We start from the raw sequence: 19,519 nt of genomic DNA on the forward strand, positions 1-19,519 counted from the left end.
TTGTGCAATTGTCCAATAAGGTTGCTTTATTATTTAGATTTCGTGGACTAAGCACTGCTATTACGGAATATACACGTTATTTATGATGTACACAGAAGGATCTGCAAACCAAGCAGTGGTTGAAAACGCTGGTATTCTTTACTCAGGAATTCCACATGACAAGTACAATTAAAACCACAGGATTCAACGAACGCGTGTCGGGCCTACGATCTGCCCTTAGTCATAGTGTGTGAACCTGCAAGGGGAAGGCTTTATGTAGGTGGGGGGAGGGTAAGCTCCACCCTATACCTCAAGCAGCCCTCACCTTAAAGGAGACATTACAAATATATGCAATATATAAATGTACAAAAAGATATTACAATTAATAACATTGTCAAAAAGACTTTAAAAGTAATATAAAAAGTCACCACTGGAGAAAAACATACATATCTATAGTTTAGTATAGCAGACTGCTCAAAAGAAAAGGGGAGAGAACACACATACAGTGGTGCGAAAAACTATTTGCCCCCTTCCTGATTTCTCATTCTTTTGCATGTTTGTCACACTTAAATGTTTCTGCTCATCAAAAACCGTTAACCATTAGTTAAAGATAACATAATTGAACACAAAATGCAGTTTTAAATGATGGTTTTTATTATTTAGTGAGAAAAAAAACTCAAAACCTACATGGCCCTGTGTGAAAAAGTGATTGCCCCCTGAACCTAATAACTGGTTGGGCCACCCTTAGCAGCAATAACTGCAATCAAGCGTTTGCGATAACTTGCAACGAGTCTTTTACAGCGCTCTGGAGGAATTTTGGCCCACTCATCTTTGCAGAATTGTTGTAATTCAGCTTTATTTGAGGGTTTTCTAGCATGAACTGCCTTTTTAAGGTCATGCCACAACATCTCAATAGGATTCAGGTCAGGGCTTTGACTAGGCCACTCCAAAGTCTTCATTTTGTTTTTCTTCAGCCATTCAGAGGTGGATTTGCTGGTGTCTTTTGGGTCATTGTCCTGCTGCAGCAACCAAGATCGCTTCAGCTTGAGTTGATGAACAGATGGCCGGACATTCTCCTTCAGGATTTTTTGGTAGACAGTAGACTTCATGGTTCCATCTATCACAGCAAGCCTTTCAGGTCCTGAAGCAGCAAAACAACCCCAGACCATCACACTACCACCACCATATTTTACTGTTGGTATGATGTTCTTTTGCTGAAATGCTGTGTTACTTCTACGACAGATTTAACAGGACACGCACCTTCCAAAAAATTCAACTTTTGTCTCGGTGGTCCACAAGGTATTTTCCCAAAAGTCTTGGCAATCATTGAGATGTTTTTTTAGCAAAATTGAGATGAGCTTTAATGTTCTTTTTGCTTAAAGAGAATCTGTATTGTTAAAATCGCACAAAAGTAAACATACCAGTGCGTTAGGGGACATCTCCTATTACCCTCTGACACAATTTCGCCGCTCCCCGCCGCATTAAAAGTGGTTAAAAACAGTTTTAAAAAGTTTGTTTATAAACAAACAAAATGGCCACCAAAACAGGAAGTAGATTGATGTACAATATGTCCACACATAGAAAATACATTCATACACAAGCAGGCTGTATACAGCCTTCCTTTTGAATCTCAAGAGATCATTTGTGTGTTTCTTGCCCCCTGCAGAATCTCATGCACTGAAGTTTCAGGCTGCTCTTTTCTTCCTGCAAACAGCTTTGCCCTTGTCTGTAATCCTCAGTATGTGAAAGCCCAGCCAGCTCAGAGGACGGTTTATCCAGCTTGTAAAAGATAAGAGAGAAGAGAAAATCTGCCATAATCTAAACAATACACAGGCAGTGTGCAGAGAGGGGCCTGGAAGGGGGAGTTCATATCAGAACCACAACACTGAAGAACTTGGCAGCCTTCCAGACACAGGATGACAAGTCTGACAAGGGAAAGATACATTGATTTATTACAGAGACTGTGATAGTAGAACTTACTGCAGTAAGCCAGAACACATTAGAATAGCTTTTGGAACTTGTAGGATGATAAAAAACAGGATGAAATTTTTGTTACGGAGTCTCTTTAAAAGTGGTTTGCGCCTTGGATATCTGCCATGCAGGCTGTTTTTGCCCAGTCTCTTTCTTATGGTGGAGTTGTGAACACTGACCTTAATTGAGGCAAGTGAGGCCTGCAGTTCTTTAGATGTTGTCCTGGGGCCTTTTGTGGCCTCTCGGATGAGTTTTCTCCGCGCTCTTGGGGTAATTTTGGTCAGCCAGCCACTCCTGGGAAGGTTCATCACTGTTCCAGGTTTTTGCCATTTGTGGATAATGGCTCTCACTGTGGTTCGCTGGAGTCTCAAAGCTTTAGAAATGGCTTTATAACCTTTACCAGACTGATAGATCTCAATTACAGTACTTTTGTTCTCATTTGTTCCTGAATTTCTTTGGATCTTGGCATGATGTCTAGCTTTTGAGGTGCTTTTGGTCTACTTCTCTATGTCAGATAGCTCCTATTTAAGTGATTTCTTGATTGAAAGAGGTGTGGCAGTAATCAGGCCTGGGGGTGACTACAGAAATTGAACTCAGGTGTAATAAACCACAGTTAAGTTATTTTTTAACAAGGGGGGCAATGACTTTTTCACACAGGGCCATGTAGGTTTTGAGTTTTTTTTCCTCACTAAATAATAAAAACCATCATTTAAAACTGCATTTTGTGTTCAATTATGTTATCTTTGACTAATAGTTAACGGTTTTTGATGAGCAGAAACATTTAAGTGTAACAAACATGCAAAAGAATAAGAAATCAGGAAGGGGGCAAATAGTTTTTCACACCACTGTATCTCTCCTAGAAGTCAGACACAATTCGGGAACGGCCAGCTGGGGGCGGGACATGAGAGAAGTTTATTAGGGAGGAGCTTATCTTATATTGATTCAGGGATGTCCTACTGGGCCTAAGGAGGTGGAGCTTATCCCATTAGCTGCTGCCATGGAGACACCAGGGAACATATCACTACCTCCCCTATAATATCACCATACCATTAGTCCTGCCCTCAGTGCTATAGAGAGAAGCAGACTAGGCAGACATAATCTACTATGGCATTAGCAGCTCCTATCATACTGGAGAAAGATTCTACTTCACATTACAACTCTGCTCCTAAATCCCTGGGGGGCACTTGTCCTGGAAGATTACTGGAAGCAATGTTACCAGGTAACTAATAACTCTAGTCTTCCCCAGTAATCTTCCAGCATATGTCCTCTGAGATGATCAGCAAGAAATGAGAGGTTAGGATGAGTCCTCAGCTTGGATAAGGTCCTGAATGTAGAGCAGGTAACATCTGTAGTGTAGTTCCAGCACTGAGGCCACGTCATTGTTGCTGCTCTAATAATATGTGCTTCCAGGAGACTTGTGCTTGTATCCCCGTAGCTTCATAAGCTGCCTGACTGTAACTTTCCTCCACATTCCTAATGTGACTAATGGTGCTCTCCTTTGTGACTTCTCTGATGTGCCTTAACACTAGATTTGTTACCAAAACATTTCCCACACTCTGGACATGAATAAGGACGCTCTCCTGTGTGACTTCTCCGATGTTTAACAAGATGAGATTTCTGACGGAAACATTTCCCACACTCCGAACACAAATAAGGACGCTCTCCTGTGTGACTTCTCTGATGAAGAAGAAGATCAGCTTTCCGACCGAAACATTTGTCACACTCTGGACATGAATAAGGACGCTCTCCTGTGTGACTTCTCTGATGTCTTAAAAGAACAGATTTCTGACTGAAACATTTCCCACACTCTGAACACAAATAAGGACGCTCTCCTGTGTGACTTCTCTGATGTCTAAGAAGATAAGCTTTCCCTATGAAACATTTCCCACACTCTGGACATGAATGAGGACGCTCTCCTGTGTGACTTTTCTGATGTGTAAAAAAATCAGATTTCTGAATGAAACATTTTCCACACTCTGGACATGAATAAGGACGCTCTCCTGTGTGAGTTCTCTGATGTATCCGAAGACCAGCTTTCTGACGGAAACATTTCCCACACTCTGAACACAAATAAGGACGCTCACCAGTATGAATTATTAGATGTCTAGTAAGATTACTTTTCTCTCGAAAACATTTCCCACACTCTGGACATGAGTAAGGACTCTCTCCTGTGTGACTTCTCTGATGTATCAGAAGACGATCTTTCTGACTGAAACATTTCCCACACTCTGGACATGAATAAGGACGCTCTCCTGTGTGACTTCTCTGATGTCTAAGAAGATGAGCTTTCAGACTGAAACATTTCCCACACTCAGAACATGGAAATTGCTGCTCCCCGGTATGTACTCTCACATGTGCAGCAAGGTGTGATGTGTTTTTACAACATTTCCCACATTCTGAGCACTGATAACTCTTCCCACCTCCCTCTCTATCAGTAAAAGAGTTACTGGAACATTCCCCAGAATAAGGTGGATCTCCTGATCTATCGGCACTGTGACACTTTGGATGGGTATTTGAGGTAACAGGATGGGATCTATCAGAAGGCTCCTCAGGATTGGCGAGATCTGGTGATTTATCCTCATGGTGACGTCTGCTGGGTATATTATCAGCAATGGAGTTTCCTGCTGGTAAATGTAGTGCGGCACCATTATCTTCTGCACCATCATCTGTTGGAGAAATAATAACAGTCAGAGAACAGTCTTTGTCCTGTCAGCAGTCATGTGTGTTGCCGTAGCAGTGACAGATAATGACAAGAGAATATACAGGGTGGTGCAGGAAAGACCCCCGTGCTCCTCTTACTCTATCCCCGCTGTGTGGGGTCTCCGGCATTATGAAGCCTGTGTCTCCTCCATTTGCTGTGGTATGAGAGTGTTACCTATACGGCAGCACATGCAGGTGACACAGGCTTCAGGTAAGCCGGAGAGGACACACAGTAGGGATAGAGTAAAAGGCACACGGGTCCGGCTAGCCGGAGGGCTGTCTGTATACTCACGCTCATTAGCCCCAGCGCTCAGCGGATCTGTCAGAAACAGTCTTATCAGTCTGCCAACAGACTGTACACACATCCTACTGTCGGCAGAACGTCCGCACAGCGGGAGGGTCTGACGGACCCGCCGTATGTTACAATAATGCGTGTGTACGCACCTTAACCTTTCTTGGTAAGTGAGACTTTCCATCCCTCGTATCAATTTTGTTGCCCGTCTCTGCACCTGCTCTAAAACTGCAATATCTTTCCTGTAATGTGGTGCCCAGAACTTAATTCCATATTCCAGATGCAGCCTTGCTAGAGAGTTAAACAGGGGCAATATTATGCTAGCATCTCGAGTTTTTATTTCCCTTTTATAGCATTCTTAAATGTAATTTTCTTTAGCTGCAGCTGCTTGGCATTGGATATGATTATTTAAGTTGTTGTCAATGAGTACGCCTAAGTCCTTCTCCAAGTTTGATGTCCCCATCTGTATCCCGTTTATTTTGTATGGTGCTAGACCATTGGTACGACCAAAATGCATGACTTTATTTTTTTTTTTAACACTGAATTTCATCTGCCATTTATGTGCCCATATAGCCATCCTATCCAGATACTTCTGCAATATGTCACCAACTTCCTGAGACGTAATAATTCTGCACAATTTTGTATCATCTGCAAAAATAGCAACATTATTTCTTACTTACTAAATTGAAGAGCACTGGACCCAGTACAGACCCCTGTGGGACCCCACTGCTAACAGTCACCCATTTTGAGTACGATCCATTGACCACAACTGTTTGCTTTCTGTCCATTAGCCAATTCCCTATCCGTGCACACAGACTCTTCTCCAGTCCTTGCATCCTCAACTTTTGCACCAAACTGTTGTGGGAAACAGTATTAAAACCTTTGCAAAGTCCAAGTACAGTGCTGCCCATAATTATTCTTACCCTTGGCAAATTTTGACTTAAAGTTACTTTTATTCACCCAGCAAGAATTTTTTCGATGGGAAATGACATAGGTGTCTTCCAAAAGATAATAAGATGATGGACAAGAGGCATTACTGTGGCAATAAAATAATTTCCTAGCTTTTATTTACATTTGAGCAAAAAGTTTCCAGTCCAAAATTATTCATATCCTTCACAAACTGTCAGTCTGTGGGAAAATCCAAAGTTCTATACCATTCCAAATAGAACAAGCAGTTCTAAAGCATCCTAATTACCCTGATTAATTGGGAACGAGGTGACATTGGACATGATGAGAAAGACATGGGTATGTACCGTGCCTAGCACACAAATAACTATGCTGTGTACCTTTTTTTTTCTTTCTTTGCCTGAAAGAGTTAAATATCAGGTACTGTATGTATGTGCCTGACTCAGTCCTGACTCAGACAGGAAGTGACTACAGTGTGAACTTCACGGATAAGAAATTCCAACTATAAAAACACTTTCCTAGCGGAAAATGGCTTCTGAGAGCAGGTAAGAGATAAGAAGGATAAATAGTTCAAAGATTTTAGCTCTGGCATACTTCAATGAATGTGTCATTGAGCAAAAACAATAAAACAGTTAAAACTTAAAAAGGAGATATCAACAAAATAAAACTGTGAAATATCTTAAAAAATTTTTGGGAGAAGGAAGATAGATACAATTGTTTATTTCATTTGTTTATTTTCACCTCGGGTAGCCCTTTAAACAGGACCTGTCCTCAGTGCCATGCCGATGCTGAGAAAAAGAGGTTTATCGATAACGAAACTTCCCTTAGCACCTGAGGATGTATGCCATCTGGGCCAGGTGCCTTATACATTTTTATTTTATTTACTCTTGTCTTCATTCCTTCCTGCATCATGTATTTCATATTAAAATTGGAAAAATCGGACCCTTCTGTAATTTGCAACAACGATGCTTCCCTTGTGAAGACAGAAGCAAAACAAGCATTCAACAGCTCCGCCCTACAGTGGTCATCCACCACTGAGTCCCCTCCCTCATCCTTTAGGAGTCTAATAAAGTCCACCTTACTTTTTTTCAGAGTTGATATACTTGTAAAACTTCTCTGGGTTAGATTTGATATCTCTAGAGATTTGATTTTTAGCTTCAACCGTTTCCAGCCTAATTTATGTTTTACAACTTTTATTGCACTCCTTATAATTGCGTAATGCAGCCTTGGTCTCCTAGTTTAAAGGACTTCTATTCATCCATAGAGGATGTGTTTTATTCCTAGAAGTTTTGTTTCCATATGGGATACATTTACGACAATATTCATTGAGAATCATTTTAAAAGTTTGTAGTATACTATCCCAGACCTCCGAACTTGGTACATGTCTGAGTTGATTGAAATTCATAGCTTTAGTTGTTCCGCTGCCTATCAATCGGGGGCCTATCAATACCCAGATCAACCGTTATGTGGGCCCACCACAGAAATGTACACTACAGCACCTTTTGAGCTGGGAGATCCCGCCCAGTATTGCCAAATTTCAGCAATTAGGATCCTCAGCAACGTCAGCCATAACCATAGGTTTCTTTCATGAAGATCTGGGTCATCACTGCTGAACCTTCACCTCCCTCTGCCCCCCTCCCCCATGTCTGCTTAGAGATGACAGATAATTGCCAAGTGCGACTGGTGGTACCGTAGTATGGCAGCCTCGGCTTTTGGCTTTCGGACATTATCCCCTCATCCTTCTAGAACAGGGGTGTCCATCTCAAATACAAAGTGGGCCAAAATTGAGCTCTGGGACCAAGTCGCTGGCCAACATCAATGTCTACCGGCCACCTTCCTCCATTATAAAGTTCCCTGGTGTCTTATATCCTCCTCTATTCCCTATTAAAGTTCCCTGGTGTCTAGTGCTTCCCCTCGTTACCTTATACATTTCCCTGGTGTCTAGTGGCCCTCCTCCCTCCCCTATACAGTTACCTGGTGTCTAGTGGTCCTCCCTTTCTCATCTATACAGTTCCCTGGTGTTTAATGGTACTCCATCCCTACCCTATACAGTTCCCTGGTGTCTAGTGCCATCCCTCCTTCTCCTATACAGTTCCCTGGTATCTAGTGATTACCCCCTCCCTTTTTGGCTTCCCTGGTGATCTAGGGCTTACCATCCAATATGGCTTCTCTGGTGGTCTAGAGTGGGCCAAACATAATGCAAAGTGGGGAAACCACCTAAGGGCCAAATCTGATGGCTCTGAGGGCCGGATTTGGCCCGCGGGCCGGAGTTTGACATGTATGTTCTAGAACCTATATGAGCCAAAACCAATTCTGGGTACAACTAAGTACGGTTTGTACTTGGCGAAATAAATGGTTCTGATGTTGTGATCGCTATTCCCCAAATGTTTTTGAACCTGCACAATTGATAAATTGGCCTCAATTCACTAAGATCATCCTGGTGATAATAAGGCAAGAGAAAACTTATCACCACGCTTGGGGCTTGATTCAATAAACCTTGATAACTCATATCACTGCCGCGCTAGCGTTTTCGTGTTTCTGCGTGCAATTGCAAATTTTCGTGTGCAATCATGAATTTATGCCCGCGATTGCGCATGAAAATTTGCGATTGCGTGCGAAAATTTGTGACTGCGCACGAAACCGCTAGCGCGGCCGTAATATGAGTTATCACTCATTTAGTGAATCAAGCCCTTTGATCGGTATTTTCAGTGTTAATTCAATAAAGAAGCTCCCCTTATTAAGGTGTAGAGATAAGTTTTCACAGTGAGTGTTGTCTTATCACTTCTGTCCTAAAGGTGGCCATATATTAGAACGAGTATGGGCAGATTCGACCAAGAGACAAATGTATCTCTAATCGAATCTGCCCATATACTACAGGCCGATTCCTGTCCGATTCCAGCATGAAATTATCAGGGAATCGGCTGAGCCGCCACGTCCGCACCGCCGCTGCCCCCAAAATGTATAAATATATGTAGTGTGTGTGCATTTGTACATTACCTGTCCTGTAGCAGCTTCCGCACGGTGTCCGTCCATCTCGCCGGGTAACAGCCGCATATACGCTAGCGGCGCATAGTGTCTGGCGTCGCCGGCGTGCATGCGGAACCCGGCGAGATGGACGTAAGCCGCATGGAGGCTGACACCGGACAGGTGATGTATAAATGCACACACACTCTATACATTTATATATTGCGGCGGCGGCGGCAGCGGTGGGGTTTTAATCGTCTTGTCGCTCGTTCGCAATCGGCCGCCGTACCGCCGCACACCCGACCAACCAACCTCGGCCCAAAATTTACCAACATGCATTATCGAATGTGCAGCCAATTTCTGTCCCAAAATTGGTCGCTTTGTCGGTCAGTCATGCACTTGGCAGCACCAATTTTCATCCAATTCGATTATAATAATCGAATTGGATGGTCGATTGGTTGGTTGGTCACCTAGTGTATGGCCCCCTTTAAAAGGACACCATCGATTAACATGTGTTTTTCAACCTGAGTTTAAAGGCTCGTACACACGCCGTACTAAAGGAAACGACGGGTCCGTCGTCACCTCCCGCTGGGCGGGTTTTCAGCAGACAGTACAGTGTGTGTACAGTCTGTTGGCGGACTGATAACAGCCTTAACAGTCCGCCGACAGACTGTACACACACTGTACTGTCTGCTCAAAACCCGCCCAGCGAGAGGTGACGACGGACCCCTCGTTGCCTTTAGTACGGCGTGTGTACGAGCCTTTAAGGTGGCCATACACTCGTCGATTTGCCATCAGATTCGACCAACAGATAGATCCCTCTCTGATCGAATCTGATCAGAGAGGGATCGTATGGCTGCATTACTGCAAACAGATTGTGAACCGATTTCAGCCTAAAACCGATCACAATCTGTGGTGGTGCTGCCACCGCCCCCCGAGCCCCCGCATACATTACCTGTTCCGCCGGCGCGACTCCCCAGGTCTCTGCTGTCTTCTTCTCCGCTCTGGTCTGGTCTCCGGCATGCTTCACTTCTTCCTGCCCGGCAGGAAGTTTAAACAGTAGAGCGCCCTCTACTGTTTAAACTTCCTGCCGGGCAGGAAGAAGTGAAGCATGCCGGAGACCAGACCAGAGCGGAGAAGACAGCGGGACCAGGGGACTCGCGTCGGCCGGAACAGGTTATGTATTGCATCGGTCGTCGGGCATTCGAACGCCGCTATCAACGCACTCCCGACCCGCCGGCGATCAAGAAAAATCTTCAGCACGGACGGATCGACGGGAATCGATGGGAATGATCGATTTCGGACAGAGATCGATCGTTCTGTCAACGGTGTGCGCTGCGATTTCACAGCCGATTCGATCACTGTGATCGAATCGGCCGTATATCGGCGGGAAAATCGTTAGGTGTATGGGCCCTTTTAGAGAGTTCCTGAAGTGCTGGTAAATAATGATGTATACATTCCATTTGCTTATCTCCTTTGTTTACTGTAACAAATTCCTTTCACTGTGAACTGAGGCAGTCTGCTGAATTCTGATGGAAGAGTGAACAATGAGGGGAGGGGGAATTCCCTCACAGTGTAATTCCCTCACTGTTAACTCTGTGTGTAAAGCAGGCCATACATTAGCCGACCAATCCTGTTGCCGGGCACTCTCTGCGCATGAGCGTGACGTTACTCATGACGTCACGCACATGCGCAGAGAGTGTCCGGCAACAGGAGCGCGATCTAGGACGCGCTCCGCCGGGCAGCGCAGGCGTACTACTCCGGGTCATTGCGACCCGGAAGTAGTAAGAGGCCCATGGATTTAGAGATGTTCGCCGACGAACGGTTCGGGAACCCTTCGCCACATCTCTATACAGGACAGGTAATGTATAAACGCGCACACACACACTACATACATTTATACATTTTGGGGGCAGCGGCGAGGGGGACACGGCGGCTCAGCCCATTCCCTGATGATTTCATGCTGAAATCGGACAGGAATCGGCCTGTAGTGTATGGGCAGATTCGATTAGAGACAAATTTATCTCTAATCAGATTCGATTAGAGATAAATTTGTCTCTTGGTCAAATCTGCCCACAATCTTCTAATGTATGGGTACCACAAAAATGTAGGGGATTAGATTTTTTTTTTTGTATCGGAAAACATACATTTGATTTTTCTATAGAAATGATCAGATTTTTTCGAAGCATCATGTATGGCCACATTGCAATTTACCATCAGTGACCAGCCCACTCAATGCGGCTGATCCAGGCTGAATAGCGCACACTATCCCACAATGGCTGCAATTCACCAAGCATTACCCCATTTAGCAATGCAGAAAACAGCTGATTTTACCCAATATTCAATCAAATGTCAATTCACTAAGTCTGTTGCCACATGGCAAAGTAAAACTACTGACTAGAGAGGTAAATTACTGACTTGTTAAATAAATCAGGGCTGTGGAGTTGGTACAAAAATCCACTGGCTCCTCCTCCTCCTCCTCTAATTTGCATATTACAATCTTGTTGATTGGAAGTATGTAACTTGACATTCGTATCTTAACTGCCAACGCTTTGGAATTTTAAAAGACAACTGAAGTGAGAAGGATATGGAGACTGCCATATGTATTCCCTTTAGTCACAGACTAAAACTAGTCCTTGGTAAGAGTACTTGTGAAAGGTACAGACCGGAACAAAGAACATCTATCAGGCCCTAGGCAATGTGACTGTGGGTACATGTAAGAGTGATGTGCAGGTGCTCTGCAGGGGAATAAGGAGAATCTTCCTCTATTACACATTCGTCATGCACAATCTGAACCAGGTTTAACACCTCTGTGTTCAATGTGCACAACATTCTCAGTGGATTCCCTGTAGCTCTGTGGGGAGAGCATATGTAGAGTATAGTACTACTGTGTAAGAAAGTAAACCTGAGACAGATGAAATTAAAGTTTTATACATACAATGTACAGGCAATGGAGCCAGCCAATAGGAGGAGCCACCCTGTCCTGCTACTCCCTGCATTGGTACCGATATACTCCCGGGCGGGACATCAGAGAGTTATGCTGGATACACACCATGAGCTTCCGCGTCGCACGCGGCCGTCGATACGCGTCGATTCGATTATTTCCGAACATTTCCGAAAGAATTTCGATGATTTTTAGGTCGAATGCCATGTAAAGTATGGCAAATCGACCTAACAATCCATCGAAGCTTGAATCGGACATGTCGGAAATAATCGAATCGACGCGTATCGACGGCCGCATCGAACGCGGAAACGCATGGTGTGTATCCAGCATTAGATGTTTCCCCTGTAATCCTTTAGACATGAACAGAGAAAGAGTGATACACAGAATACACATTGGCTATCATTCATAAAGGAGCTGTCGGTAAGGAGAATCAACGCGGGAAAACACAGCTGCCGGTATTTTAGGGCCGGTTCACACGGACGCTTGGCGGCGTCTACCGTCAAGCGTTCGGGACCCATCGGCTAAACTCTCCCATTCAAGTGAATAGGAGCGTTTAGCATTGCGCGGTTACCGTCGATTACCGTCGATTGCATAAACGCGGCGTTCTGATCCCGATTTAACGCATCGTTTCGGCCGTCCCTAGAAGCCGCATGCAACGTCCAGGGACGGCTAGCCGGCGCGGCTTCATGTCCCCCTGCGGGGAAGAGAAACGCCGATCGCGACGATCTCTGTACCGCCGCCACCGAACGGGACGTCACAGGACGACGCGACTTCCTGGCCGCCCCAACGCCGCCTGCCGTCCGTGTGAACCGGCCCTTAGACTTCTGGCCGCTCATTCATAAAATTGTATCCAGTTGCGATAGCAGTGCGGAGATTCCCCGAACTAGGCTGGCGGAAGCACAGGAAGCAGCGGAGTTGATACATTTCTCCGTGTTCCGCTCTGCTGCAGCTGCCTAGGAGGTCTGTGTGTCTCCATTCACTTACATTGGTATCGCCACATCAGAGGGAGCGGTACTTCCCGACCTCACACCGCTTGCGGTGATCTTTATGAATGAACATTTTGCTACATTTGTTCCGATAATCACCGCACAAGGCGGTGATTTATCACTCTGCTCGGTAGTGTCAGTTTTTCATGCGGAAAGAGGCTTTATGAATGCAAAACTTTCCGAGTTACTTTCAGGTAAAGTCAGCTGTTTTAAGCATTTCCGCATGCGGAAATGCTTTATGAATGATAGCCATTGTCTTGTTGGGGCACCAAATAGCTGGGAAATGGCCCTGGGTGTAAGCACACTATTATATGAAGAAATGGGCAAGGCTGCTTATTCACCTGGAAGTGGCATCCCTAAGTCACTGGTCCCCATCATGTCACTCTCCTCTGCAGACTGCTGCTCCTCCTTCACATGTGTCTCTTCATCATCTCCATCCTCCTGCTTCACATCCATCACTCCTTCACACTAAACATAGAAAATAGCACTGTTACAATGCAAGCACTGATGAAGTGAGGTCATTCCATATGGAGTCAGTGTTGTGTTTACAGCCTCAGTTCCATCTACCTGATGAGGGTGGGGGATGGTGTGATCTTCCGGTGTACAATCCTGGGAATAAAGAGGACCTGTATATCTCTCCGGTGAGGTTCTGTTACTGGATCCACCTGTAGGGAACACACAGGGGTGGAAAAGACAGAAATCTAGGATTCCTCAATTACAGCATAAAAGTGATCTCTGCCATGTAGTCCCAGTGACTGCTGTACAGAAGCAGCTTTGTGTGTAGCTGGGGGAGCTCTGCAGTGTATTGCAGCTCACAGACAACTAACCCATGCTCTATAATAAGCTCCTTATTAGATGGGGATTAGCAGAGACGTCACGGTTATATCCAGGGAGAGGTACCCTCCATGTACGAGCGTGGCCACACTGCATGTGTGAGAGTACAGCCACGCCTACACAGTCCATGAGACGCTTTGTGCTGCCGTGCAGGCGTGGCTGCGCAGTCCTCAGTGTACGAGAGTGGCCACGCTGCATGTGTGAGAGTACAGCCACACCTGCACAGTCCACGAGAGGCTTTGTGTTAGCGTGCAGGCGTGGCTGTACTCGTGCATGAGCAGTACAGACACGCTCGTACACAGAGGGGAGTGCAGCCACAGGAACACATGTGACAAACTCTTGTGGAATATGTTCAGAGGGACCCTGCGTAGCAATGGTGGGCTTGTGGAGCAATTAGGAGGCCTCTGCACTATCCAGAGCATTCACTCTACTTGGGGATCTTAAAAAAAACAATAAGTTGTCTTGAAAGTGGGATGAAACTCCATTTCAACTGGAAAAAAAAAATAACCCCATAAGAAATGACTTATTCAGCTTACCTACCCTGTTTTTAGTGCAACAGAATACCCAAGCAGTTCGGGGAGACCCAAAACCACTAGTAAAGTATAGGGAACTAAGAAACCAAAAATCCCTCCTACCGAAATGCAATGCTTAGTGTGTTTTGCCTTCTTAAAACAGAAGGTATTTGCAATAATTTAGCTTAAAGTGTCTAACTGTGGTTAAATAAATCAGGGCTGTGGAGTCGGTACAAAAATCCACCGACTCCGACTCCTCAGTTTAGGATTCTACCGACTCCGACTCCTCAACTCCGACTCCTCTAATTTGCATATTACAATCTTGTTGATTGAAAGTATGTAACTTGAAATTCGTCTCTTAACTGCCAACGCTTAGGAATTTTAAAAGACAACTGAAGTGAGAAGGATATGGAGACTGCCATATTTATTCCCTTTAGACTAAAACTAGTCCTTGGTAATGCTGGGAATACACGGTTCGTTTTTGCCTTCGTTTAAACCTTCGATTCGTTCGGTAAACGAATCGAGTGTTGAAAACGTATGTGAAAATAGTCATAATCTCATTATAGTTTCGATTAATAGACCCCAAAAACGAACGACTAGTGATCGAACATGTTTGATATTATCTCTCTTTATCCATCTAATCGAGCCATTGGTAGGCTTGATGGCTGTTCAGATCGATTATATATTCGTTTATGCTAGTCCGTCCCTGTAAAAAGGGATTTTCGTTTCGTTTCTTTGCAGCCTTCGATCATTGGAAAAACGAAACCATCAGACTCGAAAAAAAAAACGAAACCGTGGGTGGTGATATTAACCGTATGACCGATTATTTCGGGATCGAAAAGGACAAAAGGCACAATCGAAACGAAGGTTTAAACGAAGGCAAAAACGAACCGTGTATTCCCAGCATAAGAGTACTTGAAAAAGTGATCTCTGCCATGTAGTCCCAGTGACTGCTGTACAGAAGCAGCTTTGTGTGTGGCTGGGGGAGCTCTGCAGTGTATTGCAGCTCACAGACAACTAACCCATGCTCTATAATAAGCTCCTTATTAGATGGGGATTAGCAGAGACGACACGGTTATATCCAGGGGGAGGTACCCTCCGTGTACGAGCGTGGCCACACTGCATGTGTGAGAGTACAGCCACGCCTACACAGTCCATGAGACGCTTTGTGCTGCCGTGCAGGCGTGGCTGCGAAGTCCTCCGTGTACGAGCGTGGCCACACTGCATGTGTAAGAGTACAGCCACGCCTACACAGTCCATGAGATGCTTTGTGCTGCCGTGCAGGCGTGGCTACGCAGTCCTCCGTGTACGACGTGGCCATGCTGCATGTGTGAGAGTACAGCCACGCCTGCTTAGTCCACGAGAGGCTTTATGCTAGCGTGCAGGCATGGCTGTACTCGTGCATGAGCAGTACAGACACGCTCGCACGCAGAGGGGAGTGCAGCCACAGGAACACATGTGACAAACTCTTGTGGAATATGTTCAGAGGGACCCTGCGCAGCAATGATGGGCTTGTGGAGCAATTAGGAAGCCTCTGCACTACCCAGAGCATTCCCTCTACTTGGGGATCTTAAAAAAAACAATAAGTTGTCTTGAAAGTGGGAAGAAACTCCATTTCAACTGGAAAAAAAATAACCCCATAAGAAGTGACTTATTTAGCTTACCTACCCTGTTTTTAGTGCAACAGAATACCCAAACAGTTCGGGGTGACCCAAAACCACTAGTAAAGTATAGGGAACTAAGAGACCAAAAATCCCTCCTACCGAAATGCAATGCTTAGTGTGTTTTGCCTTCTTAAAACAGAAGGTGTTTGCAATAATTTAGCTTTAAGTGTCTAACTGTGGTTAAATAAATCAGGGCTGTGGAGTCGGTACAAAAATCCACCGACTCCGACTCCTCAGTTTAGGATTCTACCGACTCCGACTCCTCAACTCCGACTCCTCTAATTTGCATATTACAATCTTGTTGATTGAAAGTATGTAACTTGAAATTCGTCTCTTAAAAAGAGTCTGAAGCGAGAATAAATCTCGCTTCAGACCTCATAGTCAGCAGGGGCATGTGTGCCCCTGATAAAACGCTGCTATCCCGCGGCTAAACGGGGGTCCCTTACCCCCCGAAATCCCCTCCGAGCAGCGCATCCCCTCTTCCGGATTAAGGCAGGGCTAACCGCCGCAGCCCTGCCTCACGCGCGTCTGTCAGCGCGTATCTCCGCCTCTCCCTCGCCCCTCTCAGACTTCCTTCACTGAGAGGGGTGGGGGAGAGGCGGCGATGCGCCGCTGATAGACGGTGCTGAGAGGCAGGGCTGCAGCCGTTAGCCCTGCCTCAAGAGCAGCAAAATCTACGACCAAGTTGGTCGTTGACCTTGCAGGGGGGGGGGGTTGGGGGGTCAGGGACCCTCGTTTAGCCGCGGGATAGCGGCGTTTTAGCAGGGGCACACATGCCCCTGCTGACTATGAGACAAGAAGCGAGATTTATGCTCGCTTCAGTGTCTCTTTAACTGCCAACGCTTAGGAATTTTAAAAGACAACTGAAGTGAGAAGGATATGGAGACTGCCATATTTATTCCCTTTAGTCACAGACTAAAACTAGTCCTTGGTAAGAGTACTTGTAAAAGGTACAGGCAGGAACAAAGAACATCTATCAGGCCCTAGGCAATGTAAGTGTGGGTACATGTAAGAGTGATGTGCAGGTACTCTGCAGGGGAATGAGGAGATTCTTCCTTTATTACACATTCTTCATGCACAACCTAAACCAGGTTTATGGGTGATAGACAACACCTCTGTGTTCAATGTGATCAACATTCTCAGTGGATTCCCTGCAGCTCTATGGAGAGTGCATATGTAGAGTATAGTACTACAGTGTAACAAAGTAAACCTGAGACAGATGAAATTAAAGTTTTATACATACCTGGGGCTTCCTCCAGCCGCCTTCAGGCTAATCAGTCCCTTGCTGTCCTCCTCCAACACCTGGATCTTCTGCTATGAGTCCAGGTACTTGAGCCAGTCTGGCGTAGAGCGCATGCACACACTCCGCCGCCGGGAGTGTACTACACCTGCGCAGCACTATTGCACAGGTGCAGAAAGCTCCTGGCTGTGGAAGCGGCATGCGGCCGGACTACGCTGACTGGCTGGATTACCAGGACTCATAGCCGAAGATCCAGTTGGTGGAGGTGGACAGCAAGGGACTGATTAGCCTGAAGGGGGCTAGAACAAGCCCCAGGTATGTATAACACTTTTCTTTTCGGCCTTCTCAGGTACCCTTTAATTCATAGTCACCAAACCAAATTTTAACAGCATATCAAATTATTTGATTTCATGAGCAAAGAGAGTGCGTACATTTGCATAAATCAGCATCAATGCAGAATTTATTTCCATCTCATTGACCATCTCTATTAGTGACACGGCTACACATCAGGCTTTATTCTTACAGCATAGATGTTATTTCGTATATATAAGAGATTCCTGTGTACACATCATATATACAGTCACAATCAGATGTGTGTATCTGACTTTAAAAATATGGGGACTGCTTTATTGAAGCAGCACAAGTAACTAATTTTGATTGGTTTATTTCATTTTTGTGGACTAAGCACAGCTGTTACTGTATATATAAATTATTTATGATGACTATTATCTGAGAAATAAAATATTCTATCATATTTTCTATTTTAATTACAGTATAAATTCATTAGGAGTCGGAGTCGGTGCATTTTCCCCGACTCCGACTCCAGGCACCCAAAATTGCCAGACTCCACAGCCCTGAAATAAATACCTCAATAGCTGTCAATTCACTCAGATTAGAGCATTTGGTTAACAACAAGTGAGATGTTCAGTATTTTAAAAGCAGCCTGGAGCTGTCGGTAACTAACATACTGCCATTCAGTAAAATGTACAGGCAATGGAGCCAGCCAATAGGAGGAGCCACCCCATCCTGCTACTCCCTCCATTGGTACCGATATACTCCCGGGCGGGACATCAGAGAGTTAGATGTTTCCCCTGTAATCCTCTAGACATGAACAGAGAAAGACTGATACACAGAATACACATTGTCTTGTTGGGGCACCAAATAGCTGGGAAATGGCCCTGGGTGTAAGCACACTGTTATATGTGGCAATGGGCACAGAATCTTGTTCACCTGGAAGTGGCATCCCTAAGTCACTGGTCTCCATCATGTCACTCTCCTCTGCAGACTGCTGCTCCTCCTTCACATGTGTCTCTTCATCATCTCCATCCTCCTGCTTCACATTCGTCACTCCTTTACACTAAACACGGAAAATAACAGCAAATAGCACTGTTACAATTCAAGCACTGATGCAGTGAGGTCATTCCATATGGAGTCAGTGTTGTGTTTACAGCCTCAGTTCCACCTACCTGATGAGGGTGGGGGATGGTTTGATCTTCCTGTGTACAATCCTGGGAACAAAGAGGACCTGTATATCTCTCCAGTGAGGTTCTGTTACTGGATCCACCTGTAGGGAACACACAGGGGTGGAAAAGGCAAAAATATAGGATTCCTCTATTACAGCATAAAAGTGATCTCTGCCATGTAGTCCCAGTGACTGCTGTACAGAAGCAGCTTTGGGTGTGGCTGGGGGAGCTCTGCAGTGTATTGCAGCTCACAGACAACTAACCCATGCCCTATAATAAGCTCCTTATTAGATGAGGATTAGCAGAGACGTCACGGTTATATCCAGGGAGAGGTACCCTCCGTGTACGAGCGTGGCCACACTGCATGTGTGAGAGTAGCCACGCCTACACAGTCCATAAGACGCTTTGTGCTGCCGTGCAGGCGTGGCTGCGCAGTCCTCCGTGTACGAGCGTGGCCACGCTGCATGTGTGAGAGTACAGTCACGCCTGCTTAGTCCACAAGAGGCTTTATGCTAGCGTGCAGGCATGGCTGTACTCGTGCATGAGCAGTACAGATACGCTCGCACGCAGAGAGGAGTGCAGCCACAGGAACACATGTGACAAACTCTTGTGGAATATGTTCAGAGGGACCCTGCGCAGCAATGGTGGGCTTGTGGAGCAATTAGGAAGCCTCTGCACTATCCAGAGCATTCCCTCTACTTGGGGATCTTAAAAAAAACAATAAGTCGTGTTGAAAGTGGGAAGAAACTCCATTTCAAGTGGAAAAAAAAATAACCCCATAAGAAATGACTTATTTAGCTTACCTACCCTGTTTTCAGTGCAGCAGAATACCCAAGCAGTTCAGGGTGACCCAAAACCACTAGTAAAGTATAGGGAACTAAGAGACCAAAAATCCCTCCTACCGAAATGCAATGCTTAGTGTGTTTTGCCTTCTTAAAACAGAAGGTGTTTGCAATAATTTAGCTTTAAGTGTCTAACTGTGGTTAAATAAATCAGGGCTGTGGAGTCGGTACAAAAATCCACCAACTCCGACTCCTCAGTTTAGGATTCTACCGACTCCGACT

The 19,519-nt window shown here is 45.2% G+C and overlaps 1 protein-coding gene across 10 annotated transcripts in view; it reads right to left on the bottom strand.

Moving 5' to 3' along the window:
- The window catches only part of LOC137524126 (zinc finger protein 567-like), a 342,122-nt gene that overhangs the window by 100,481 nt on the left and 222,122 nt on the right, over nt 1-19,519 (bottom strand). For 9 of the 10 annotated variants that reach the window (XM_068243660.1, XM_068243661.1, XM_068243663.1 and 6 more), the window contains 4 exons: nt 18,459-18,556; nt 18,223-18,349; nt 13,310-13,407; nt 13,084-13,210 (listed from right to left, as the gene is read on the bottom strand). In XM_068243660.1, the coding sequence (XP_068099761.1) occupies nt 13,084-13,210; nt 13,310-13,407; nt 18,223-18,349; nt 18,459-18,556 (450 nt within the window). The remainder of the gene's footprint in view (nt 1-13,083; nt 13,211-13,309; nt 13,408-18,222; nt 18,350-18,458; nt 18,557-19,519) is intronic. The other variant, XM_068243665.1, reaches the window with a different exon arrangement.

The sequence above is a fragment of the Hyperolius riggenbachi genome, chromosome 7 (genome assembly GCF_040937935.1).
Source record: "Hyperolius riggenbachi isolate aHypRig1 chromosome 7, aHypRig1.pri, whole genome shotgun sequence".
NCBI lineage: Eukaryota > Metazoa > Chordata > Amphibia > Anura > Hyperoliidae > Hyperolius > Hyperolius riggenbachi.